The 27,643-nt window shown below is 41.9% G+C and overlaps 1 protein-coding gene across 6 annotated transcripts in view; it reads left to right on the top strand.

The window, feature by feature from the left end:
• Positions 1-9,236: 9,236 nt before the first annotated feature.
• LOC121155243 (cytochrome P450 2J1-like) overlaps positions 9,237-27,643 on the top strand; it is a 30,692-nt gene continuing 12,285 nt past the window's right edge. Inside the window, exons 1-5 of one of the 6 annotated variants that reach the window (XM_040978472.1) lie at positions 9,237-9,611; positions 17,058-17,220; positions 20,193-20,342; positions 21,416-21,576; positions 26,935-27,114. In XM_040978472.1, the coding sequence (XP_040834406.1) occupies positions 9,402-9,611; positions 17,058-17,220; positions 20,193-20,342; positions 21,416-21,576; positions 26,935-27,114 (864 nt within the window). In that variant the 5' untranslated portion in view covers positions 9,237-9,401. Of the gene's footprint in view, positions 9,612-12,207; positions 12,295-17,020; positions 17,221-20,192; positions 20,343-21,415; positions 21,577-26,934; positions 27,115-27,643 lie in introns of those variants that run through there. The other 5 variants (XM_040978467.1, XM_040978466.1, XM_040978468.1 and 2 more) reach the window with 5 other exon arrangements.

Below are 27,643 nucleotides of genomic sequence, written 5' to 3' on the forward strand. Positions count from 1 at the left end.
TACACCTGGTGTCTCCCTAATCCTGGGACATACTCTAACCAGAATTGGGAGAAAAGTTGCACAGACAAGAGTGCAGCCTCAGCAGGTATCATTTCAGAAGGTAGAGACTGGTGGGCTAGCAGCTGGAATGACAGAGAACATGGTGGAAATCGAACATAAGGACCCAGACCTGGAACTCACTGGACAGAGTGGCACAAGTGACTGCAAACAAAGAGCCATGTACCAGCTGCAATAAATAAAATCAAACTGTATACATGTGGGTGGCAGAGCTTAGAAACCTGCCCCAAGGAAGAATCTGATAACCTGAAGTACAATCACCAAGAGCAAAAGAAGAGAAAAGGCACAGTAAATAATACTGAAGACTCCCCTGCAAAGGAGCAAAACCCTTTGCCAACTTCAGAGCTCACTGAGGAAGACATTGAGAAAATGGGAGATACAGAATTCAAAACACTGGTTATAAAGCTTCTTATCATCCACTAGAAGAACATAAAGCAGGCATGCAAGGAATTTAAGGACTATGTCACACTGGAAATGAATCAAATGAAAGCTGATATATCAGAATTGACGAATACAGTGGAGCAAATTAAAAATACAGTGGAGAGTCTCCAAAATAGAGCGAAGGAGGTAGAAGAAACAATCTCAAAATTAAAAGATATTTCTTGTCACCAGGGGGAAACAAAGAAAAAACTGGAGGCAGAGCTGGATCAAACAAACAAAAAAAAGTATTCAAGAATTGAAAGACACTATTAAAAGGCCAAATATAAGAGTTATGGGAGTCTTGGAAGGTGCAGAAATAGAAGCTGGGTTTACAAATGTATACAATGAAATAATAAGGGAGATGTTCTTAATCTGGAGAAAGAATTGGGAAACAACATCCAGGAGGGATACAGAACTCCCAACGTTCTTTCCAAAGTGATCTTTAGCAAGACACATGATAATTAAACTCTCTTCAATCGAGCATAAGGAAATATCCTTACATGTGCACATGAAAAAATCAACTGACATCTAAAGGAATGCCAATTAAACTCACAGGAGATGTCTCACAGGAAACTACAGGCCAGAAGAGAATGGAGTGACATCTTCCAGATTCTGAAAGTAAAAAATTGTCGGTCCTGGATAATGCACCCAGAGAAACTTTCCTTTGTCTTTGAAAATGAAATGAAATTCTTCCACAGTAAAGAAAAGTTGAATGGGCGCCAGTTCTAATCCCGGCAGCCCCACTTCCCATCCAGCTTTGTGCCTGTGCCCTGGGAGTGCAGTTGAGGACTGCCTAAAATTTGGGAGCTGCACCCACTTTAAAGACCTGAAAGAAGCTCCTGGCTCCTGGCCTCGAATTGACTCAGCTCTAGCCATTGCAGCTGCTTGGAGCTGCTTGAATCATCAGGCGGAAGATGTTCCTCTCCGCCTCTCTTCCTCTCTGTACATCAGCCTTCAAATAAAAATGAATAAATCTTTTAAAGAAAAAGTTGAAGAAAATATGGCTCTTCCAAACCTGTCTTACAAATGCTACTTAAAGAAGTTCTCCCAACAGAGAGAAAAGAGCGCCCACCAAAACCAAAGGCAAATGTGAAGAACATCCCACTAAATTAACAACAGAAGACAAAATCAATGAACAACCCATTGCTAAAATGACAGAACCAAATTAACACTTATTTGTATTAACCCTGAATATAAGTGGTTTAAACTCATCCATCCACTATCATAGATTCGTAGATTGGATTAAAAAACGAAACACATCTATTTGATGCCTACAGAAGACGCGTTTTACTAGCAAAGATCAGCAGAAACTATATCTCATGGATTTTGCTTTTTTGTTGTTATTAGTTTCATCTTCTCAAAACATTTGCTTCTCATTAGACTCTTCATGACTCATAGATCCTACAGAAGCATCATTTTATTCAAAAAGGTTCTTGATTTTTTTGTTTCATTTCTTCAGTGGCACATTAGTCATTCAGTAGCATGCTATTTAACTTCATGGCATCTTAAATATCTTTTTCTTCTGGTTGCTGATTTTGTATTGTGGCTTTCATTTAAGGGGATGTATATTAACTGTATAATGGAGACTGTCTTATCTAGATGTGAGGATACAATGTAGTACTGCAGATAAAGATGGATTCCGACTGAAGCTTTTTAGAATATCTTGACAATAGGATGCTGGACTCTCTGCCATTGTCCATGCCCACAATAATGAACATATCTTGTATATTAAGAGCTATACTAAATTAATGATACAGGGGAAGTCAATAAGGGGGGAGAGAAATGGGGAATGGATAAGGAAAAATGTATCATATAATGATAATACTAAAAAGTAGCAAACTTTTAAAAATTTAAAATTAAATATCATTTGTAGAGCAGATATGTTAGAGGCATATTGCTTGTGGACAGGTAAAGGAAATCCCAGAACTTATGAAACTGTGTAATAAAAAAACTCAGTAGGAAAATGGGTTGCTCTGTGCAGAAATCACTCTGTGGAAAATTAGTGACTGTTTTCTCAATCTTGATTCTTGACAAGTCCATTCCATGAATTGCTATTGAATCTGAATACTCTCTCACTGGCCAGCTGACACCTTCCTTGATGAGAAGCCCTGAACACCATCCCAGGGAAGATCTGCTCTCAGGTTCTGGAACACTTGATCTTTGACCCAGACTTCACTGTTCGGGCAGAATTTTGACATTTGGTCTAGGTAGAGAGAGCAGGCAAAAAATGTGAGTCACTGAGACAGATCAAAGCAGAACTGTTTAAAAATGATAGATGAGGCAGGACTTCAGTGGAGCCTTGCAGATGAACAGGATTTAGTTAGGCCGAGAGTACGGAAAAGGCATCCCAGGCAGGAAGTCCAAGGAAAGTGTAACTACAAGGACAAGCGGAACAGTTTTTCATGTAGAGGAGGGTGTGGGTTCTAAATGGGGTTAAATGTATCATTAGGAATAACTGGAGATGGAATCAGATGGGTTAGGCTAGGGAGGAAGAAAGGTGGCATGTTGAGGCCGGCACTGTGGCAAATTAGCTAATCCTCTGCCTTCAAGCACCAACCTCCCATATTGGTGTTGGTTTGTGCCCAAGCTGCTCCATTTCCCTCCCTCCATTTCAGCTCCCTCTAGTAGCCAAGGGAAAGCAATGAATGAAGGCCCAAAGCATAGCAAGCTGGGTATGAGACTAGGCAGGGTCAGGCCAAAACTTAGCACTCTGGCATGTGCAGGAACCAGGAAAGAGTACAGGCATTGCTAGGCTAGGCTATCATACCTACCAGTTTGCATGAAAGCCAGGGAATGGAGGCAGACAGCAGGGTTAGGATGGAGTGCCCACCAGTGAAAGTTTAAATGGGGGTTGGGCCAGACTAGATAGGGCTGCAGTATCTGATGACAAAGGCCACAATGGGGGGTGGATTACACTAGGCTGGGCTGGAACAACTACCAAGATTGCACAAATCTGTGCTGGGAGCAAGTCTGGCTAGGGGGCAAAGGGGATTTCCCAACTGGACTGCTGTGCCCACCAGTGAGCACAAGAACCAGAATAGGATAGCAAAGAAATGGGGTAGACACGGCTATAGTATCCCTTGATATGGGTGTGGATTGGGTCTGGGATGTGCCAGACTGGGCTGGGCTCTAGGACCTACTGATGTTCACAAGAGCCAGAGTGGTGGTGGACAGGCTGGGCTAGGTCTCTGTACCTGCTCAACCATGGGAGAGCTGAGTCTAAGGATGAACCAGGCAGGGCTGGGTTTTAGAAGCCAAGACAAAGAGGCAGGATGGGTGTGGGCTGGTCAGTCAATGCCACTGCACCTGCCAGGGCAGGAGTTGGGCCAAGTCTAACTGGACCAAAAATCCACTGGTATGCATGAGATCTGTAACTGGGACACTGGGAGGTGACTAGATAGAAGAGCTTGGAAAACTCCACTGTCATGATACAATTCCTACAGGTTAGCACAAGAACCAAGGCTTGGAGCAGCCAAGATCAAGTCAAAATACAATACCCATTGTCATACATGTGGGCCAGGCCTTGGGGTTAGCAAGCCTGGGCCAGTTCACAGCACCCACTGGCAGATATGAAAGCCTAGATGGGGTACAGTACAGGCTGGATTGGGCTACAACACCAGCCATCTCATATTAGGGCCAGGACTTGGGATGGGCTGGACTGGACTGGGCTAGGCCACAGCACTTATCAGCATGTGCTGGTACTAAGGGCAGGCCGGGTTTAGCCAGGCTACAACACCACTGGTGAATGAGGTGTGGTGAGCCATGCTAGTCTGCACCACACCTCTCACCAGCACATGTAAAATCCAGGACCTGGGGCAAGCCAAGTAGGGGAGTTGCAAGGGTTTCCCTGTTGGATAACTGTTTCCGTTGATGAGCATGAGAGTTGGAAATGGACTAAGAAGCCTGTTGGCCTGCATGTGAGCTGGGTTGGGGGAGTGCCAGGCTGGGCTAGGTGACCATACACACTGGTGCATAATGAGCCAAAGTAAGTGCAGGCTGCTTAGGCTTTGCTGTAGCATCAGCCAGCAGGTGTTGGGACTGGGGACAAGTACTCTCAGGCTAGATAATAGAAACACCTGCAAAGTGCAAGATCTGGGGCTTGAAGTGGGCATAGATACCATTGGTGGACCTGGTTGCACAGGCAATGGAACCTGCGAGTATGAGTGTGGGTTGGATAGTGGGTCCAGTTGAGCTGAGTATACAAGAGCTGAATGGGATATGTGACAGACTGGACCAGTGTAATGTACATACCATCATGTACAGGAACCAGTGCTTAGGGTAGACCTGATAGGAGTTATTAGGGTTCACTCTGACTAGGCTGCAGTTCCTGCTGGTTTGCACGAGGGCTCACTGTGTGGTAGGCAAGTTAGGCTGGGCCACAGCATCCATGGGTTTGTGTATAAGATGGGGCTGGGGACAGAATTATCCAGGTGACTATAGCCACTAATGTGTGTGTGTAGGCTCATGTAGGTGATGGACTGAGCCAGACTCTGCACTGGCTGGCACATACAAGAGTCAGTTGTGGGATCACCTCTGGTGATGTTTCTTTGGGGACACCCAACCCTCCTTAGATCACTGACTCAGAACTCGACCCACAATGGAAATCATAAGATCATGGAGTGCATGTGTCAGAACTGTGTCTCCACCATTGCTGAGGCCTGAGAGTGGATGGAATGCCAAGTGCTCATGGAGAACATAAGAACAAGTTCACTGAGCCCTGCAGAGCACATCTGGTACAATGGAGGGCAGAATAAATTTGAGAGTCTCTAGACTAAGGTTTGAAGGTGAGTATCTGACTGAATTGAGACTTTAAGGTGAACCATGTTGCCAAATAGACCTTGGAAGGATTTCCTCAACCTTTTCCTTAACCATGGAGCAATGAAAGCAGTGGCATCTCAAAACTATCAAAACCACTTAAGCAGCACCCTCAGAACATGCTCCTCATCAGGGACCTTGGGATGGCATTGTGGCAGAGTGTGAGGTGGTTCCTAAGCCTGGTATTTCAGTGGTATGTCTTGCCAGCCGGGGGCCCTGCCTGCTCATGGGTCCCCAGTCTCTTGTCTGTTGGTGTGCAGGCATCTACACACATTCCCTTCCCCCATATCTTCAAAATAAGCACAATAGGTCACTATGCTGGCACACTGCTGTAGTTAACACAAAGCTGGCATTAACAAGGCCCAGGAAGCCCTCTAAGTATTGGCTGCTTTTCTTCCAGCAGTGCAAAACTTGCTGAGGTACAAGGCAACTTACACAGTTGCATACAGCTGGGGCCCCTTGCTGGGCTTCCTCTGTATGTATTGTGTAGGCTATACAGCCTGTTGAAAAGATTTGTTTTAAAGATTTATTTATTTTTATTGGAAAGGCAGATATACAGAGAGGAGGAGAAACAGAGAGAAACATTTCTTTCCAATGGTTCACTGCCCAAGTGACTGCAATGGTGGAACTGCGACCATTCAAAGCCAGGAACACGCTCTTCCAGGTCTCCCATGTGGGTGAAGGGTCTCAAGGCTTTGGGCCATTCTTGACTGCTTTCCCAGGCCACAAGCAGGGAGGTGGATGGGAAGCAAGCCCGCCGGGATTAGAACCAGCGCCCATATGGGATTCTGGCACGTGCAAGCAAGGACTTTAACAACTACACTATGGCGCCGGGCCCCTGAAAACTTGAAACTTATACCTTTACAGATATGCTTTTGCTCATTCCATCTTATCATCTCTCTACGTCTCTGATTGCACACGTGCTGGTGTGTTTTTCAGTGTCTGTGTTTGTCTGAATCTCCACTCACCATTCTTAATTCTTTTTCTATTTACCAGATTTCATAATCTCTACCCCTTCATCTTCAAACTGATTAAATCTTTTCTCTTCCGGTTTACAACTGCTGTTAAACTCCTCAAGTGATTTAAAAAAAATAATTCACTTATTGTTGTACATCTCAACACCAAAAATTCCATTTGGCCATTTATTGTGATGATGATGATGAAACATTGTTATTCTGCTTCCCTTTACTTCCTTAATCAATGTGTGATTTCCTTTGTTCTTCTAAGGCTCTGACAGAATGCTTGACACACTTGGAGTCCTACCTTTCACATCTGGACTTTTCGCTGCTTCTGTTAACTGCTTTCTTTTCCCTGTTTGGGTCACATTTCTCTGCTTCTCAAGTATTTTCTGTTTCAAATATTATCATAGTGTTTTGCATGAACATTGTACCTTTTAGCTAAGACAGAAAATCTGAGTACTAAATCCTTGCCCCCACCACTTACCACGTGCCCAGGGCTTCCTGTTTCTGCACTGTCACTTGATGAGCAGCTCCACTGAGCTGACAGTTTGGGTGAATTCTATTTGCCCTGGTGTCCTGTAGCATAAAGGCTCTGATGTCACTACTCCCAGGACACAGACTTGATAATACAATGATCTTGGATTGGATGTTTTCGTTTGCTTTTATTTAGTTTGGTCTTTTGGTTTTCCTTTTTTTTTTCTGCACAGATATCTTTGTCTTTCTCCCTACTTTCTGTTAAGCTGTCTGTCTCTATATTATACTCAATTGTCAATCCCCATTAATATCCAGAAGATTGCACTCCATTTTTCTGTAAAACAAGTGGATCACCAATCAATTCATAATCTAGTCCAATGAAGTTTGAGGGTCCTCCCAGCTAAGCTCTGGGGCTAGTCTTTGCGATTTGTTCTGACCCTGGGAAAGCTGAATCTGGCTGTCTCTTTGCCTGATTGACCCAGAAAACGTCTCACTTGCCTACTGTTTAACATCATAATCTCACATAGCTACCAGCCTCCCGCTTGTTACTTACTGCGAGAAATCTCTATTTCTTTGTATTGCACTTTGGACCCTGGGTTTGTGAGCAAGAAGTAGTGAAGTCAGGAGTGGCCCAGGTTCTCAATATGTTGGCCAAGATGATGTTTCTGCCTTGTCCTGCAAGTGGGGTCTTGGATGGAGTAGAGCATATGCTGGGACTTTTCAACCACACTTGTCATGAATAGAGTTTCTGTAGCTCAGACTTGTGGGGAGAGGCCATGTAAAATGCCGGCCACCTTTCTGTCTTAGGAACTACCATAGCCTTCAGCTGGGATCCAGGGAAACTCTTCTTGCTTGGCTAACATGTGCACTGAGAATGGACTCGGCCTGAAATGTTTGAAGTCCCCTGGCATGCATGAATTTTTATAACACTTGCATCAATGTGAAATACCCTTAAATTCTCCATAAACTTGGGAAATGTTTTCATATCTATTTGGATTTTTCAACAACTGCAGAGGTTTTAACTCTGTTTTACTCTTTTTAAATAACATGTTAGAAGCAGAATATGTATCTCTTTGCTGAGTGAGTATGTTATCTATTATTCCAGAAGTACCTTGATATGTTGAATATCACACAGTAGGAGGCACAGCAAAGTGCAGCAAAGTGCCACATGATGATGTGAAAAGTGGGAAGAAGAACACTTCAGACGGTAACTTGCAGTGAAGGTGCACACCCATAGCTAACATCTTCCATGCAGACTTGTTCAACCTCCATCTCTCGTCGTTGGCTTGGAGTTCCTGAGTCTGCACTGTGGTAATTACAAGGCAGCTCCTAAGATGAAGTCTAGTCCAGGAATCATGCAAAGCTCAGGCTGGCTCTGTGGGACTCTGGATTGTCAGACTTGGAATTCTATTGTCAACTCTGTGGTCCACATCCTACCACTAATCTACTTGGACATGTTTTGCAAATGCTTTAAGCCCTCGTCAAACAGAGCCATAAGCCATTAGTCTTCAGAAGGCTTGGAGGCCACTTAGCCAGCACAGCATCTTCAGAAGAACACACCAGCCTCCATAGCTGACCAATCCAGAGAAGGCCAGGAGCACTGGGGGGCCAACAGGGAATCTCCAAGAAACTACTCATGGACTGGTCACCATTGCCCCACTTTCATCTTTGAGATTCAGTTTCCAGTCTCTTGGGGAGTGGGGGAATTGAAAGGACACCTGTGCAACTCCTTGCTGTGTGTATTGCAAAATATGCTGCTACATTCTTTATTCACTTTGGTGTCAGTAAAACTGGTCTGATGTCAGAGGGTGAGGTGATCCAGTTTGCGGATAGGGGTTAGGTGACAATTCCTCCAGCTAGTTTGGGGGCGGGGGTTCTATATAAACAGGGAATTCAAGAAAGAGGGTGGGAGGGGAAGGAGTCAGAGATGCCTCAACAAATGTTAATTGGGTTACTATCATGAACAATGCTAATGCCAAAACTTTTGGTGTAATGCTTTTTGCATGTTCAAAACACTTTAACATGCAGGGTGTTCTACTGCTGTGTTTCGACCTGTGGATCCAAAGCCTTTCAGCCTGTACTTTGTATTTGATCTATGTTGGCAGCACTATCAAGAGCATCTCTTACATAATTTTATCAAAAACAAATAGTATGTGGGAAGCCGTGCCAGTGCTGCCTGGTAACATGGTAGATTCCCAGGAAACATTCGGTGCTGTCATTTCCATTACCAGGCACAGTGCCACGCCCTGAGGGAAGCTACACCCAGGAGCCCCAACAAACCCTGGAATCCAAATACTCCTGAGTAAGACAGGAGTTCTGATTCTAGAAGAAAACGAAGCAAAAACCGCTTGGGCCCTTTTCTGTGATCAGACTGCATTCCCCAGCAGTCCAGCCTCTGCACTGTGGCCAGCCTGGCCGGGGGCGGGACAAAAGGAGGGCGGAACTATGCGACTGGGAGGAGAGACGCTGGCTGGGGCGGGGCGTCCCCAGGGCCTGGGCGCTGAGGTGCAGACACACAGACCTGGCCCTGCACTGCGGCCTTGGAGACAGTCGGGGGAGGAGCTTGTCGGAGGGTGAGCTAAGTCAGAGCAGGTGGGGCGTGGCCGAAGAAGTGTCAGGGACTGACAGAGACTGTTTCCTGCTCAGCCAGCCCCAGAACCGGAGGACCACAGAGCCATGCTCTCCATGTTGGGATCCCTGGTGTCCGCCCTCTGGGCAGGGCTCCATCCCAGGACCCTGCTGCTGGGGACCGTCGCCTTCCTGTTCTTTGCCGACTTCCTCAAAAAGCGGCGTCCCAAGAACTACCCGCCTGGTCCAAGGCGCCTGCCCTTTGTTGGTAACCTTTTCAGTTTCGACTTGGAGCAGTCGCCAGTACAGATTCAGGAGGTAGGAGTGGGCGATGGTGCGGCTGATTGGGTCCCTAACCCTGCTGAGCAGGATCAGGATTCTTCCAGGGAGCAGGGCCGGAAGAGAGGACAGGTGGCTCAGCCGCCGGTGCAGGCTACCCTGTAAATCAGCTGCCACAGCTATTTTCCTTATCTCACTGCTGGCCTTGACCCCACTCGCGATTGTTTAGGGGTGGACTGTAGCTAAGTTTTCAAGGTTTAAGTGTGCTAGTGGCATGTTACTGCTCCTCCACTTGTTTAATTTTATATTATCTTGTTAAACATTATCGGAACATCTTATTTTTATAGTGATCTTCTTGTCCTCTTTTCTGTGGTTTTTCTTTAAAATGCTGCACTTTTCTTTCTCCCATTCGTGACATGCTGACCTGCCACCTAACCCTCATTCCATCTGGGTTATCCCCACCACTGCAGGGAGCCCCTCATCCTGCTCTGGATGCAGAATGCTCACTGAAGTGATGGTTTCCTTCCCTCATCTTCTTACAATTTTCAGGTCCCCCCACTCCCACCTGACCATCCCAGGAGGATACTATTTCTTGTCCCCCTTCTTGGAACCTCCCTTTTGGAACGACTTCCTTGGTGTCCTGTTATTCTTTAGAGTTCTCTCAAACATCCATTTCTCAGAATTCTTAGCTGGTTTCCATGATACGGGGCACAGGTGATCTGCTGAGAAACCACACTGACAAATATTGTTATGAAGACGAAATAAAATGTTCAGCCTTAAGGTGACGTATAGTTGTGTGCAAAAATTATCAGTTTCTTTTCCCTGTCAATGCCTGAAGTGCTGTTAACATGACCATGAGACAGGCACTTGGCTCAGCCACTGGGAAATGCAGCCTACACATACCATATCGAAAACTTGGTGGCTCTATTTCCTGCTATTGCACACCCCAGGATGCAGGAGATGGCTCAAGTGCCTGCGTCCCTGCCGCCCACATGGTCTGGACTGCTGACGTTCTTATCCTGTCATGATTCTTGAAGGTATTCAACAGTGCCAATTGTCTGTCTACTTTCAAGTAAAATGAAATTAAATAAATAAAATTAAGAATTTCATTTTCAGTACATGCCTGTGTTCTTACAAACACATGGACAAGGTTTTATCAATCTGCAGGAGAAACAGCACATTGGTAACACTAATGGCAGGATTAGTCACAAAATTCTAACTCGCAGCCCCTAAGTCTGTGCCCTTGTTATGGCAAAGTGTTGACTTCCAAGCATTTGTAATTTCCCTTTTATTCTGCCAACTATGAGCTCCACTTTGAGGGAAGTATGTTCACAGCGCATAACCTTTCAATTCTTTTAGATCACAAGGCCTATCTAATGATACAGAATATACTCCATCGTGACAAATATGCCTTGCATACTTTTAAAAATGTGTCGTCTGTTGTTGAATGGAGTTTTCCAAAAATTGCAAGTAGATCTCACAAGATATTTGTAGTTGTCTGTATATATTTGCCAGCTTCATATCTAAAGAGTCTGTCAGTGGTTCAAAGAGCCTTGTTAACATTTCCAGCCACGCTTGTAGTTAGTGGTCTATTTCTTCTTTAAGTTGGTCTGTTCTCCCTTTAGTTCTGACAGTTTTTCCTTCATGTTTTCGGATGCTCTGTTTTTCTGCATAGTAGATATCCAAGATTCTCATATATTTTCTGTAGCTCTGGTCGTTTTATTTGCCTGAATAGCTTGATAAAAATCGAGCTGTGTAACTCTTTTTAAATTAGTATTTGTATGCTGTGTGAAATACAACATTTTTATTTTAACCAGCTTTTACCATTAGGTTTCAAATAAATTAATTTTTGACAGAAAAAATTATTTTTTACCTGAAAAAGTTATGCAAAAAGAGGAGAGGAGGGAGGGAGTAAAGGAGGTAGAGAGGGAGGGAGAAAAAGAAAGAGAAATGAAGAATGTCCCATCTTCTGACTCACTTCCCAAGTGACTGCATTGGAGCAGAGCTCAGCTGGTCCAAAGCTGGGAGCCAGGAGATCCTCCAAGTATCCCACATAGGCTCATGGACCCGAGGCCATAAGCAGGGAGCCGGACTGAAAGTGAAGCATCTGGGAACAGAATCCAGTACTCATATGGATGCTGGTGATAACAGGCATAGGATTAGCCTGATGCATCACCCTGTCAGCCTCTAACCAATATTTTCATTTGATATATGTAGTAGATACCTATAGATGGGGCATTTTTATCTCCATTTTACCACTGTGTGGGAGAACCATATTGAGTTTCAGACTCCTGGCTTTGGTGTGGCTCAAGCCAAACTGTTGGGGCCACTTATGGAGCAAGTCAACAGATGGATGATCTCTGCACTCCTCCCCGAATCATCTCACTCTTTATTTTTTTTAATGCATTAAAAATAAACAAATATGTCAATGCGTAGAAAATAAATAAATAAAACTGGAGTGCTTTTATTCATTCTGGTTACTGTAAGAAGCTTGAGATGCTTTTGCTTTACCAACAAGTTGGATATGACATGGGAAGTTAACTGCTAACTGCTCTCCTAACGTCACAAAACTAAGTAGTGATAATAGGCTGGGATATTATCACTGGCCCAGAGAGTTGTCATTATATGTTTTATTTTTTGTAGGTTTTCATCTTTATTTGTGGGTGTAAAATAAATGAGGTTACATGGTGAATTGTGGCTACTTTCTTGCAGTTGGTAAATAGTAAGTACTCACTGATAGGCTTTGTATCATGATTTTTATGTTAAATTTTAATCTTTATGATAGCCATTCAAGTAAACTTTATCCATTTCACAGCATTTCCATTGACACTGAATAAACTGGCTGAATACAAATACTGAGGTGATTTACCCTATTTGTTGAGTTAAATAATGGCAAAACAAGAATTTGAACCCAGGAGTATTTGACGCCTACACTTTATCTCTACTTAATACTACTTGTAATTTCTTCAGGTAGTTGGAGGATAGCTGCTTTGCTGACCTCATTTGTTGGACACTTATTAAATGTTCTTTATGCCGTAGGCATTGTACAAGACAGTCTGCTGAAAAGTGTAGTACCCAGAGTGCCAGGAGAGGAGATCATTGTGAGTGGAATGATTTGGGAAAACTTTTCATAACTCTTGAGAAGAAATTGGACTGTGTTTGAAAGATTGATTGTGCCTTAGTGGAATAGAAGGACAGGAGACTGTAGGGGAGAGAAACTGCATAGGCAATACATGGTAATAGCCAAAGGGAGAAGGGTGACACTGACCCATTGGCTGGGCATTTGGGAATGTTCTTCCTCTCCCAATTTTCATTTTTTAACTTTCACTTCATAGTTATGTGGCTTGTTATAAGGACATTTGTTTGAATGGGAGAAAATCCCATTGGACTGAACTGGAAAAGCAGCAGAAGAATGCATTAAGCAAGCTACTTGAACAAGGTGATCCAAATGTATTCATGGAGATTGAAATGTATCTCTTTCAGCAATGGAGTTCAGAGGGATACAAGAAGTCCTGGGGAGGGAAGCTATTTGAATCACAATGTCACCTCAAACTCTTGTTGCTTCTATCTTCTTGCTCTGCTGGTCCACAAGCACCATCGTGTATGTGCCTGACCCATGGAAAGGGGGAAAGTAAGTGGTTCCCACTGAAGGATGGAATCCCATACAGTGCACATAGAGCTGCTTCTTGCAGTCATTGGCCATGTCTAGAGAGGCTGGGAAGTGTGGTAAAGAAGGCATGTGGCCCCTAGTCTCCCTGCCCTTCCTAACTGCCACATCAAATAGTTGATTGCACCGAAGGGTCATCAAAAGAACTGAAGTGAAGGGTTTGTTGAACTCCCAGCACCTGGCCAGGCCTACCGCATGGTCAGTGTGCTTTAATAATGTACCCTATTCTCTTCTCAGACAGTAGCTGTCTTATTACCTAAAGCCCGCATTTTCCTGCCTTCACACTTACATAAGCTGTGTCACAACCTAAAATGCCAGGCCTTTCTTCATGTGGAGCTTTTTGCTCCAGCCTGGCTTTCATGTAGTATGTGACTGTTAGCATTCCCTCTTAAGAGGTTTTTTCTGATATCTGCAGTGGAAATTCACTTCATTTTCCACGGTCCCTGCCACGTTTTATCGACAGTCTAGCATATGTCAACTAATACTATATATTACAATTGTTTTCCTCACCAGTCAGCCTTGCTGAAGACTTTGACACTTCAGGAAAACACCACATCCCACTACTGGTTCTATTACCTTCACCAAGAACATAATAATGCTAGAATGTATATGACATTCCTGAGCATCTCATAAAATCCTACTGAGTTTAATTTGAATTGGTTACCCCAGGTTGTGTTCAGAAACTTGCACAGGCAGCTAGGAGCTTTCTATGAAGCCATTTTTCTCAGATTGTATATAGTTATGTGAAGCAGTATTCTTTTGTACAGGATTTTACTGGAAAGTGGATGCATGGCCTGCATAATATTTATGCAGGATTCTATGACCCAGAAAAGATGAAGGCTCTCGGATGTATATAACCTAAAATTGAAATGTTATTGAAGTAATTACAGGCTGCGGTTAAGAACTTGCATTTTCTAACATATTGGTCACTCAATACCAGGCCAATTAACTTCATGATGTAAATTGTTGTTGAAGTTGTATAGTGGCTTTTCATTGGAAGAGATGATACTCCGCCAACTCCACTTTCAGACCAAGGATGGTCTCCTAATGAAACTGTTGAATTTATCTGGACAATAAGATGCTGGAGTCTCTGCATGGTCTGTGCCCACAATGACAGGATCATGACTGGTTATGAACTGTACTACTGTAGAAATATGGTGGAATTCAATATGGGGAGAGGGCTTGATGAGGGGTTTAAGGAATCCCAGAGCCTTTGAAACTGTGTCATAAAATGAAAAAATAATAAAAAAAGATGAAGGCACTAATTGGAAAGAAATCCTTAACTCCAAAAGCAATATATATGCAATGAGAATACATCACAGAAGAGCAAGATCATGAGAGAGAATCTGATTCCTCCTTATGTGTGACCAGCCACCAGTATACATGCACACACACTCACACTCACATTCATGCGCAAACTCATCAGTACCTCTATAGGACTTTGGTAGATAGTCTTCCTGATTTGCACATAAAAATAAAATATCAATTTTTTGTTTGACATATTCTGTATCCTTAATAAAAAATTGAACACAACAATACAAAATGCTTGAAAGATACAAATGACTTTTGAAAAATGCATTATATAGATGGAGGGGTGTTAGATCCTAGGGAACATGGTAGTGGATACTGTTTCTGTGATGAGCCACCAAGACCCAACACAATGTGGGGATTCCTGGGAACAAACCCCTGCTGCTGATGGTGGTGTGAATGGTACACTCTTTCCTGACTCTCTCCTTGTGTCTCCATTCTGTTCGTTCTTAAGCTTGAGAATGTAGAATAAGTTGAGTCTCTATCAACTTTTACTCTTTTCATCATCATGACTAAATCTCGTCTCATTATGCTCACATTTTTCTTTATTCTAAACATTTATTTTGCTCCATTTTGTTTTTTGTTATTAAATATTACCCTTGGAATTGTTATACTTTATTCATTACTGTGTTGTTTGTTTTCAGAGGGAGAAATGGAATGGAGGAGGGAATAATCTTCCATTTACTCCCGTTTGCCAGCAACAGTTAGGCCAGGCCAGGTAAAAACCAGGAGCCGAAGAAATCCAATCCATGTGTGTGGCAAGGACCCAGCCCTTTGATCCTTCACCTGATATGTACTTGAATGTGTATACAAGAATTGGGAGCAGAGCTGAACCTTGAAGTCAGGCATGTAATATGGGATGTGGATGTCCAAAGCAGTGTCTTCACCATTAGACTGCCTGCTCCTGCATTTGGAACTTTTATTCCTAGTGTTACATTTCTTGTCTCCTGATGCTTTTGTTTGCCACTTAGAGCTTCTGTTTCAAGCTTCTGGTTTCTATTTTTCATTTCGTATTTTAAGCCTGCGTTAGGTTTCTGGACAGTTTTATTGTTATAATCTTTGTGTTCCCTCACTCTCAATTCCTTTTCCTGTTCAAAGATACACTTAAAAGTGTACTGTGCATTATGAAGCCTCCTCTTCTGCTCTGTGGATCATTGGTTGTATGCTAAGTAATTGGCCTGATGACGCTGTTTAAGGATAATTAGACATCACCACATTCAGCATTGAGGGGCTGTTTAACTTACACATATGTATAGAGTGATGATACCATAAAGTTTTGATCCAATTCTGTTGAGCTAGGAATATACATAGAGAGCTGGTAGAGTCAGAACACTGATATTCATTGTAAATGAGATTTTGAGCTGCTCCAAAAACTTGATTGTTGAGTATTTCAACTTAGTGCAGAAATCCTTGTAAGGCTGAAAAAGTTCACCAAGGCAGTATGCTGTATGAAATCTAAGAATTTGCTGGATTTGTATGATTCATGGCTGCCATTTCTTGGAAGCAATGGCTGGTATTTTAGAGGCAGAGTAGCTTGAGATTCAAGTTTATCCCTGCCCTAAAGAGCAAGCCAGCACATACAATGCTAGAAATGGATACTTAATGAGAGAGCCTGGACTGGAAACACAGCGATATGACTGGGTTAAAACTTGATTCTTAATCTGTGAACAAAATGATAATATGACACTTAATCCATTATATATGGTTTGACTCTTCCTCTGACTTGTCCTGTGTTGCCATGAGCATGCATTCACACCCAACTATACACAGAGCTCATTCATTTCCCCCAAAGGCTCACTGGATGGCTGTGTGCCCTGGAATAGAAAACAAAGTGGCTTTGATATCATTACTCTCTTTCTTTCCTTTTATAGCCAGGGAGCTGAAATTAAAAACCTGAAGCAATTTCCCAAGACCTCACACCTAGCAAATTGCAATGACAGGATTTTTGTATAATGTTGAGCTACAGTGCTTTTCTTTATCCCTGACCATGCCCTATTCTTCATCACATATTCTTACGGGAAGAGTTGTGGAAGGAGAGATTGCCTTCTGCTATATCAGAAATTCTGGTTTGCTAAGAAACCTGTGCTTTCTACAGTAGACCAACACAGAGCAGATCTCAGCTCCTAGGCAGGTCAGATATACTGTAATCTCTGTCTTCTCTAGACTCAAAGATGCTTCAGTTTAGAGGGCTTGGTTGTTTATGACGGCCACGTATACTGTGCCTTATTTTGGCAATGCTTGGGGATGTACAGTAAACATGTTGACTAGTATATATGAGTGAAGTGTTATATAAGGGAGTTTCAACCTACAATGAATTGAATCTGAATTTAGATGAGAGAAGAAAGAAAGGAGAATCACTCCTGTCAAACAACAGCAGATGCATACAGACACAGAAACACATGGTCATGTACTTACACACTCCCCTCACTGTGAGCCCTTCAGCCACACATACCCCATGTATTCTAGGACACAGACATCTGTATGTTCAAGTGTGCTTAACTATTTTTCAGATGGTGAAGAAATACGGGAACGTTATTCGCCTGGAATTGGGTGACATATCTATGGTAATTGTAACTGGATTGCCCTTAATAAAAGAAGCCCTTGTTCACATGGACCATAACTTTTTGGACCGCCCCTTGTCTCCTATTCGAGAACATGTCTTCAAGAAAAATGGTAAGTCTTTGGCCAATGTAAAGTAGGTGCGTGTTATTCTTATGATTTGTTTATGAAGCATATTTGGTAGGCATGCTTCTGTGACTAATTTTATGACACCCCCACCAATGAGCCTCATTATCAAATTTTGGTTGTGAATGGAAGCTAGATACTGAGATTTTCCAATTGAAAGGGACTCATAAGAGGATTTAATGAAATTAACCCTCAGAGAGATATGGGAAGTACCATGTGCTCTGCACAGTGCCCTCTGATGACTTTGATGATGAAAGTATCACCTAACTCAGTTACAGCAGAGGAGTGTCAGTGGCTTGCTCTGTCTCACATTCTCATCCTAAACCTCTTTCCTTAGGACAATGGATATGGACCTGCTGCTTTCTGCTGCACCTGCTCTTGGTCCTTATGCTCTATTGAAAAGATCTGCCATAAAAGGTCAAATCTTCCAGGCTCTGTTAGAATAGTTTGGCATGAATCTCTAAAATTATTGCTAACTACACTAAGACATAAAAAAAAAAATCAAAGCGAAAATGTATTACTCTATCAAAGCGCCATTTGTAGGTGCTTGCCTATTCCTCTTTGAAATAGTTCGTCAGTTCCACATTCACTCATTGTAACATCTGTGAACATGTGAAGCTCAGAGCCAGGTTTGACTGATGTAACAATAAGTAATGGGTACTGTGGTATGGTAGATCATGCCACAATTTGGGATATCCACACTCAATATCAAAGTGCAGGTTAGAGTCCCAGCTATTTCACACTTCTAATCCAGCTTCCTGCTAATACACTTGGGAAAGCAGCTACTGATGACTCCAGTATTTGGGCCTCTGTCATCCATGTGGGGACCCAGATGAAGTTCCTGGCTGCTGTGATTGACTTGGCTTATCCCTAGCTGTTATAGTCATTTGAGGAGTAAACCAGCAGAAGGAGGATCTCTAATATATCTCATATAAATGCAAATCATTTTTAAAATGTACAGTATGCATATGTTTCACTTCTCTATTTAAAATAAACTAATGAGACTCTGTTGACATTAGGGTAATAACCAACATCCTTATCAAGGGTTTGCATGAACAACTCCTGGCTTCAGATGACTACATAATCTTTGTCCTTTACTCTGTTGATACGATTTATGACAGTGATTTGCCCATGTTGGCTACACTTACATTTCCAGGAAAATACCTACTTGATCATAATGTATGATTTTTTTTCTTTTTTAGTGTGCTTTTGGATTTAACTTGCTGGTATCTTTCTTAGAGTCTGTGTTGAATTGCCAGATTCCCTGGCATTGTGTTCATATACATTTTTCTACACTCACATTTTTTGTTGCATTGATGCTTTGTCTCTCAACAGTTTTTATTATTAAAGTAAATGGCTATGGCTGCTCATTTTCTCTCCATTTTTTCTGTTTATTTTTTTTCACTTTAGGCTTTGTGTATTTTTGTGGGTGATGTGTATTTCTTATACACACGATGTAGATTTATTTTTCCTATCCACTTAGCCAGGCTGCATATTTTGTTGGAGTGTTCAGGCCGTTTACATCCAAGATTATTATTGAAAGGTAGCAACTTAGTCGTGCCCTTTTTCCAAGAATGTTCCTATTATTTGCTTTGGATTTCTCCTATGCTTTTACTAGGAAATGGTGAACCTTCTTTTTCATATTGTGAATATATCTTTGTTTCTCCATATCATCCTTTGGTATAATTTGCAAGGCTGTATGGGTCATGGAAAATTATTTTGGAAGGTCTTTATTTTGACTTCATTTAAAAATGAGAGCTTTGATGGATAAAATATCCAGGGCTGCCAGATTCTGATAACATCTTGACTGTGACATATTGAATTATTCATTTCTAATATTTCAGGTTGATTTCTCTCAATAACCCAATTTTCTTGCATAACTTTTCAGCTATATTTTGTATTGATTTATCTCACTAATTTGTTTCTGTGTTTTTAAATAATCCTGTGATCATTTTTTTCCTATTCATTTTCAGACTTTTCTTCAATCTCTTTGTCTTCATAATCTAATATTGAAGAATTGTTGTGTACCTTTTTGGGTGTCATATAATCTTCCTCTCTTCTTGTTACTCTTATTTATCTGTTTATTTTTAGGCAATACTTCTGGGAAGATGGCAAAAAAGACATGCACTTAGCATTCAAGGAAGTAGGGGGTTATACTGCCCCTCTCTGGGCTCTGGACCAAACTGTGCCCACAAGTTCTCCTTCAGGCATTAACAGCAGGCCACCTGATACTGCTCTCACCTTGTTTTCAGAAGCTGTCATCTCCTGTGGCCCTGGCTGCAAGAGTCTCTGGCAGTGTACCCAGTGGCTCCTGTGTGTTGGCACTTCCCAAGCTGCTCCATGATGACTCTAATCTCTTTGTTGGATTTCCACTGCATTCTTCATTCAAACTCTCCCTTGGGAGGCATCAACTTTGTCTTTCATGCTTTATCCTCCCCTACTCACATTGGCATGTTGTTTTCCTTACTCAGACGTCTTGGAATCCTCTCTTGGGTTCCTTAAGAGTATGCAGTTTATCTTGTCCATGATGCATTCCTAATGTATAGCATGATATGCATATTTATGTAATGCATATTCCAAACATGGCCTTGTAATCAGTCACCCTTGACATTGAGTATCTTGTTAGTTGTTTACAAACCATGTAACCTGGAATAATTTGCTTTGTCCTTTACTTGTTGCTTCATTTTCCTCAATAAAATGGGAGAAGAGGATAATTGTCACTGTCTTATAGGATTTCTGTGAGTACTAAATTACATTATACATAAAAAATAGTTAAAGTACCTGAGATTACCCAGGATCCGGAAATGTTAGCCTTTGTGTTCCTGCTTTGAATTTATTTCTCCATAAATTCCTCAGCTTATTTAATGCACGTACTTCCATCCATCAGATACACAATCTTGTATTATTTGTCAGATATCTTTAAAATCAGAATACAGTAATGCTGGTTTTCTTGTTTCCAGGATTGATCATGTCCAGTGGGCTGGTGTGGAAGGAGCAAAGGAGATTTGCTCTGATGACACTAAGGAACTTTGGTTTAGGAAAGAAGAGCTTGGAGGAACGCATTCAGGAAGAGGCCCAACACCTCAATGAAGAAATGGAAAAGGAAGGTGGTAAGCATGGCAGAGCATGGGTCCAGAGACTGGGATCCCTGTGGACTCTAAATAGACCCTTAAGATGTTATCAAGTGCGGGCCCGGCGCGGTGGCGCAAGTGGCTAAGTCCTCGCCTAGCACGCCCGGGATCCCATATGGGCGCCGGTTCTAATCCCGGCAGCCCCGCTTCCCTTCCAGCTCCCTGCCTGTGGCCCGGGAAAGCAGTCGAGGACGGCCCAAAGCTTTGGGACCCTGCACCCACGTGGGAGACCCGGAAGAGGCTCCTGGCTTCGGACCGGCATAGTATCGTCCGTTGCGCTCACTTGGGGAGTGAATCATCGGACGGAAGATCTTCCTCTCTGTCTCTCCTCTCTGTATATCCGCCTTTCCAATGAAAAAAATAATAAAAATAAATCTTTAAAAAAAAAAATAAAAAAAAAAAAAAAAGATGTTATCAAGTGCTGTGCTATCTTTAAGTGCTGTGCCAAGGACCAAAGGCAGAACCTGCCCTCAAGTTCTAGAATTAAGAACGTGAAGACCATCACTGAACACATGACTGAATGTAAACCTTGGTCTTCAGTTGAAGTGTCATGGCATTGCCTAAGTACTTCCTGTGTGTCGGCCTTCTGTAGGTGCTGTGGCCAAAGTCTCGCAGCTAGATATCTAGTATGTCTTAGGTCAGGAGATCCCAGTAGAAAACAGAAATGAGCCAATCTTTTTTCTTGAAGATTTATTTACTTTTATTGGAAAGTCAGATTTACGGAGAGGAGGAGAGGCAGAGAGCAAGACTGTCCGTTGATTCACTCCTCAAGCGGCCACAGTAGCCAAAGCTGCGCATATCTGAAGCCAGGGGCCAGGAGCTTTTTCTGGATCTCCCACATGGTTGCAGAGTTCCAAGACTTTGATTGTCTTCAACTGAATTTCCAGGTTAGAAGCAGGAAGCTACATAGGAAGCAGGGAAGCCAGGGTTAGAACCTGCGACCATAATGGATCTTGGAGCATATAAGGCAAGGATTTTATCCACTAGTCTAACACACCGGGCCCAAAAAGAGCCAATCTTAAGAATTCCTCTCTCCCTTCCTCCTCCTCCAGGACAGCCTTTTGACACTCACTTCAAGATCAACAATGCCGTTTCAAACATTATTTGCTCCATCACCTTTGGGGAGCGGTTTGAGTACCATGACAGTCAGTTTCAGGAGCTGCTCAAGTTACTAGATGAGGTCATGCGTTTGGAAGCTACATTTCAGTGCCAGGTAAGATGATTCTCATTAAACATTCTGGCTAAGAATATTGAAGTTGATATGAGACACAGATGAGTTTTCTTTTTTTATTTTAATATTCCAAGCTTACACTTTTCAAAAAGGAGACACATGTATGTATTTGAAGAGCAGAATAACAAAGAGGGAGAACAAAAGAGGGAGAGAGAGAGAGAGGGAAGGAGAAAGTCATCTTCATCCACTTGTTAACTCTCTAAATGGTTTGTCCTGGGTCTTGCTGACTCCTGAAGCCAAGATCTCTATTCTGGACACACACATAGCTCTCAGGGAACCAGGTTATGAAAAAGTGTATCAGAAGGACAGTGACTAGCACTTGAGCCAGCACTCTGATCTAGGATGCTGGCATTGCAGGCAGCACCTTAACCCATGGCATCATATGCTGGCCCTTAAAATACAAACTTTTCAAATGGTATTTTTGGTGTAGGGTTTTGAATTGGTATTTAAGCACCCCTTCAGTCACTTGCTTCCCAAATTCAAGTCCAGATCAATTTCCAGTTCCATTGGTGGATCACTAATGACTTTCAATAATCTCTTATAAGATCGTCATTGTTTCTTGAGAATCATGAATTGGAACATTGTCACACGGAGAAGGAGTATCTGGCAAGACTTTCCTGGTCATTTCTCTGCTAATGTTTTAAGTAATTTTCTCCAGACATTTTCATCATGAACAGATGTTGTCATTCTCTTATCATCCAGGAAGTCAATAGACAGGAAGACTAGAGCATCCATGATAAAGAAATCAAGGGCTGACATGATATTTGCTCCTGACCTTCTGATTTTTCCTTTGCCTAAACTAATTCCACCTGGCAAAATTTTGTTTCATCTCCTGTTACAGTTCTTCAAACATATGCCTTAGGATATTGACCGTCCTTTTAAAAATGTGGCATCTGTTCTTGTTTGCAGGTAACCTGGGAGCAATAGTTAGATCATTCATTGAGCACCACATTTGTTCAATTTTACTATTTTAGCCAAACTTGTTCAAGCAGAACAAATTAAGATGCCTGTGATGTTGGCTATGTTTCCTCCTCGGTATTATTTTTCTTCAGTTCTAAATTTACATGGATTGTCTGCCAGTAAAGGCTTCATCTTTGAGTTGTCTTATATTTGCTTAAATGAGTTTTCTATTTATACCGCTGACTTGTTTAGAGCATTGTCTTAATGAAGATTTTATAACACATCAGTGGTTTTGACATTCTTTCACCCAGATGTCACTATCAATTGGATGCTTGTTTTGTTCCATTTTAGCAGAAATGACATTGTTCTGAAAGGAACTCTACTGAGACTGAATTCTTCCCAGTGTCGCACACTAGACCCTGTCAGATATGTTATACGTAGGTTGTACGGGTTTCATTTGTTGACAAAAGGCTGATCTCTGCACATGGTTTTTGCATAATGCAAATTGTATTTTTTGAAAACTGTATTTTGCATGGAAACCTGAAATGCTTTGCAGGAGAGATAAGTAGATGGGTGAGAGGAATCAAGATGGCAGAATAGAATAAGGACATGTTTAAACGAACAGAGAAACATTTAATCAGGATGAAGCAGAGAAGACACATTCCAGGAAACAGGAGAGGACAGAACAGAGCAGAGGGGTACCTGGAGACTGGCAGACACAGGAAAGCAGTGAAAACAATGGTGAGGGTGTTGCAGTGACTGATAGTCCAGCGGCAATCTGCTAATGGCGATCTAAACTCCACCAGCTTCCAAAACTCCACCAGCAACCAGGTGGAAAGAGACTTTCACTGCGAGCTCAGGAAGTGAACCCAGACAAAAAACTGTCCATCCTGCTGGTCTGTTTGATTTGACCAGGAGCAGAGACAGAGCTGCACATCCCAGATGGGCAGTGCGAGAACAGGGTGGATTTCACAGCCCAGTCAGCCCCCTAGAGCCGAATTGGGTGCCATTTTGCATAAGGAGGAAAAAACAAGGGAAATTACTGAGCATACGCTGAGCTGGGAGTGAACTCATTTCTGACTCAGTGAACTGCAACAACATGGCAACTTACATGTTCCACCCAAGACAGGTCTGGGTAGCTCTCAGACTGATAGTCAGCAGATCAAGAACTCCAGTAGTGATACGTCAGGTGCCATTTTGTACAATGTGTGGCCAAAGTTTTAAGAGTACAGGGGACAACAGTGAACTGCACATGTGCTGAGCTCGTGAGAACTCACTGAGTTCAGTGGATTGGACTGGCCCTGTGGGAAAATAATACAGACTGTGGCATCGTATTGTGAAAATAGGTCCATGTGGCACCCAGACCTAATGGCCCACAGGTTCCAGCAAGATCACAACCACCAACAAGGTAGCTGTAGGACACCTGGTATCTCCCTAATCCTGGGACCTGCTCCAACTGGAAGTGGGAGAAAAGTTGTAGAGACAACAGTGTAACAAAGACATGATATCACAGAAGGCAGAGAGTTGTGAGCTAAGAGTTGGGGCTACGGAAACCATGGTGGAAATCAAACCTAAGAACCCAGACCTGGAACTTGCTGGTGGTAATGGCACAATTGGCATCAAAGAGCCGTGTACAAACTGCAATACTGTAAAATCGAACTGTACACTTGTGGATGACACAGCTTAGAAACCTGCCCCAAGGAGAAGACTCTGCTAACCAGAAGTACAATGACCAAGAGCAAAAGAAAACATAGAAGCAAAATAAATATTGCTGAAGAATCCCCAGTAAAGGAGCACAACCCTTTGCCAACCTCAGAGTTAACTAAGGAAGAAAAAAGGGGGACACAGAATTTAGAAAACTCATTATACAGCTTCTGATCAACAATGAGAAGCACTTACAAGAATTCAAAGAATTTAAGGAATATGTTACACAAGAAATAGCAGCAATAAAGCAAATCAAGGCTGACAGATCAGAAATTAAGAACACAGTAGAGCAAATGAAAAGTACATTGGAGAGTCTCCAAAATAGAATGAAGCAAGTAGAAGAAAGAATCTTAGAATCGGAAGATATGTCCTGTGACCAGGAGAAAGCAAACAAAAAGCCGGAAGCAGAGCTGGATCAAGCTAAGAAAGTATCCTCAGAATTCAGAAGAACAGTAAACTTCCTCAGGACTAAGGAGAGAAGCTTTCTCTGGTCCTTACTTAGTTCCAACTTTGGGTCTCCACCCTCTCTGCAATGACACTCAGGGTTGCTCCAGAGCCCCCGCCCCCAACACACACACACACACACACACACACACATACACACACACACATTAGAACAGATAAACAGAGAGCAACAAGGAAAGCTTGGTCAGCATGGACTCACACATACCTTACTAGGTAGGACACAGAGTTAGTACTCCTTACCAAGATATCGAAGATTTCTCTGCACACCCCTCCTGTAACTGTTATGCACCTCAGTTGTTGAAATGTCAATGGAGTAGTCACAGGATGTGGTTAGGAACTTGCATTATTTACAAAATATTGTTTACTCAATACTATGTCAATTAGTACCATAACATTGTATACTGTTGCTGATGTTATGTTGGGGCTTCTGATTGATCAGGATTTTGTTCTGTTGGCTCTGCCTTCAGAGCAGAGAAGGTCTGCCCAAGAAACTATTGAACTTATCTGGACCATAAGATGTTTGACTCTATGCTTGGTATATGCTTATAATGAAGGAATCTCAACTGAACTTGAACTGTGGTTACGCAACAAGGTGGAAGAACCCACCATGGGGGGAGAGCTATGGGAGGGATGTGAGGAATCCCAGTACCTATGGAACTATGTCGCATAATACAATGTCAGAAATTTTAAAAAAGGTATTCAAGAATTGAAAGACAATATTAAGATGCCTAATATGAGAGTTATGGGGGTCCTGGAAGGTACAGAAAGAAATTGGTTTTACAAATATATATGATGAAATAATAAGGGAAAATTTCCATAATCTGGAGAAAGAATTGGGAAACAACATCCAGGAGGGACACAGAAATCCCAACAGGGTTGACCAAAAGCGATCTTTACCACAACACATGATCATCAAGCTCTCTTCAATTGAACATAAGGAAAAGATCCTTAAATGTGAAAAAAATCAACTGACATCTAAAGGAATGACAATTAAACTCACAGGAGACCTCTCAAAGAAACTCTGCAGTCAAGAAGAGAATGGAGTGACAGCCTCCAGATTCAAAAAGCAAAAAATTGTCATCCCAGGATAACAAATCCAGCAAAGCTTTCTTTTGTCTTTGAAAATGAAATAAAATTCTTCCACAATAAAGAAAATCTAAAAGAATTTACCTCTTCCAAACCTGCCCTACAAAGGTTACTTAAAGATGTTCTCTTGCAGAAAAGAGGAATAGCACCTACCAAAACCAAAGGCAAATGTGAAGAACATCCCAGTAAACTGACAACAGAAGACTAAATCAATGAACTACCCATTCCTAAAATGAAAAAATCAAATTACGACCCATACATATTAACCCTGAATGTAAATGGCTTGAGCTCAATCAAACGTCATTATTTAGTAGACTGGATTAAAACACAAAACCCGTCTATTGTTGTCTAGAACAGACACATTTCACCAACAGAAATCAGAGGAGACTATATCTCATGGATTTTGATGTTTTTGCTTTTGTTAGTTTCATCTCTTCAAAACACTTTCTTCTGATTAAATTATTCAATGATTCATAGATCATATAGAAGCATCATTTTATTCAAGAAGGTTCTCAATTTTATTTTTCATTTCTTCAGTGACACATTAGTCATTCAGTAGCATGTTACTTAACTTCATGGTGTCGTTAATTTCTTTTTTCTTCCTGTTGATTTTGTTTTGTGGTTTTCCATTTAAGGGGATGTATAGTAGTTGTGTAGTGGAGACTATCATTTCTAGTAACATTTAACTTCAAGGCATTGCACATTTCTATTCTCCCTATTGTAGATTTTGTATTGAGATTTTTCATTTAAGGCATGTACAGTAACTGTTAAATGAAGTCTAATGTATCCAGATATGAGGATACGATGTAGTATGCATCTCTACTTCCAGACAAAGATGCATTTACAATGAAACTGTTTACTGTATCTTGGCAATAGCTTGCTAGACTGTCTGCTATTGTCCATGCCCACAAGGATGGACATATAACTGTGTATGAAGAACTATACTTCAGTAATGATACAGAGGAACTAGTAAGGGGGGTGGGGAGGAATTAAGGGAGGTCTCAGAAGCCTATGAAACTGTATCATAAAATTATAATAATAATAATAAAGAAAATATTTTTAAAAGAAAAAAAGAAGATGGTGGAGGAGAAAACGATGAGGAATTGCTTTTGTGGTATTAAAACAACAGAGCAGTGCTACTAGCTACTATGTTGTCTTCATGGTTAATTTGCTTTTCTCAATTAGCTCTACAATATCTTTCCATGGATAATGAAATTTATTCCTGGTCCTCATCAAACTCTCTTCAGCAACTGGGAAAGATTGGAGTTATTTGTCTCTCATATGATTGAAAACCACAAGAAAGATTGGAACCCTGAAGAACCGAGAGACTTCATTGACGCATATCTCAAGGAAATGACAATGGTAATGTGTTCCATTACTTCCGCAAAAATACCTTAGAGGAGTGACTTAGGTTTTCCTTACATTTCCCAATAGCTAGGGAGCATGAGATTCTGTCAATATCTAGAAGCAGGTAAAAAACAAATTGGTTGTATGGGTTCCCATGAACCATCTATGCCTCAAAATTCATGGTGTTATAAGCTCTGACACTTCAGATTATTGGCTTCTTGTCCAGTACTGGGCAGACTGATGAATCTATTTCCATCTCTCTTTACCTTAGTGCCATCGACAGATAATAGAAGCGCTGCTTTCTTTTTACAGGAGAAGAGTTTACTTATCCCATAGTGTGTAAGTGTGTGTGCATTTACATTTAGAGCACTGTTGACAATCAGAAGCAACCAGAAGATGATGATGATAACATGAGGGAGTGTGTCAGTGAATTGCTGATGGAATCAGAGAGACCTAAACTAAAATATATTGATAGAGACATATGAAAATTGTGCAAAAGAGGACTTCTGTTTTTTGCATTCTGATGTCTGTAGATACCCTTGTGAGG

This window comes from Ochotona curzoniae, unplaced genomic scaffold (genome assembly GCF_017591425.1).
Source record: "Ochotona curzoniae isolate NIBS_2020 unplaced genomic scaffold, NIBS_Ocur_1.0 contig_291, whole genome shotgun sequence".
Classification (NCBI taxonomy): domain Eukaryota; kingdom Metazoa; phylum Chordata; class Mammalia; order Lagomorpha; family Ochotonidae; genus Ochotona; species Ochotona curzoniae.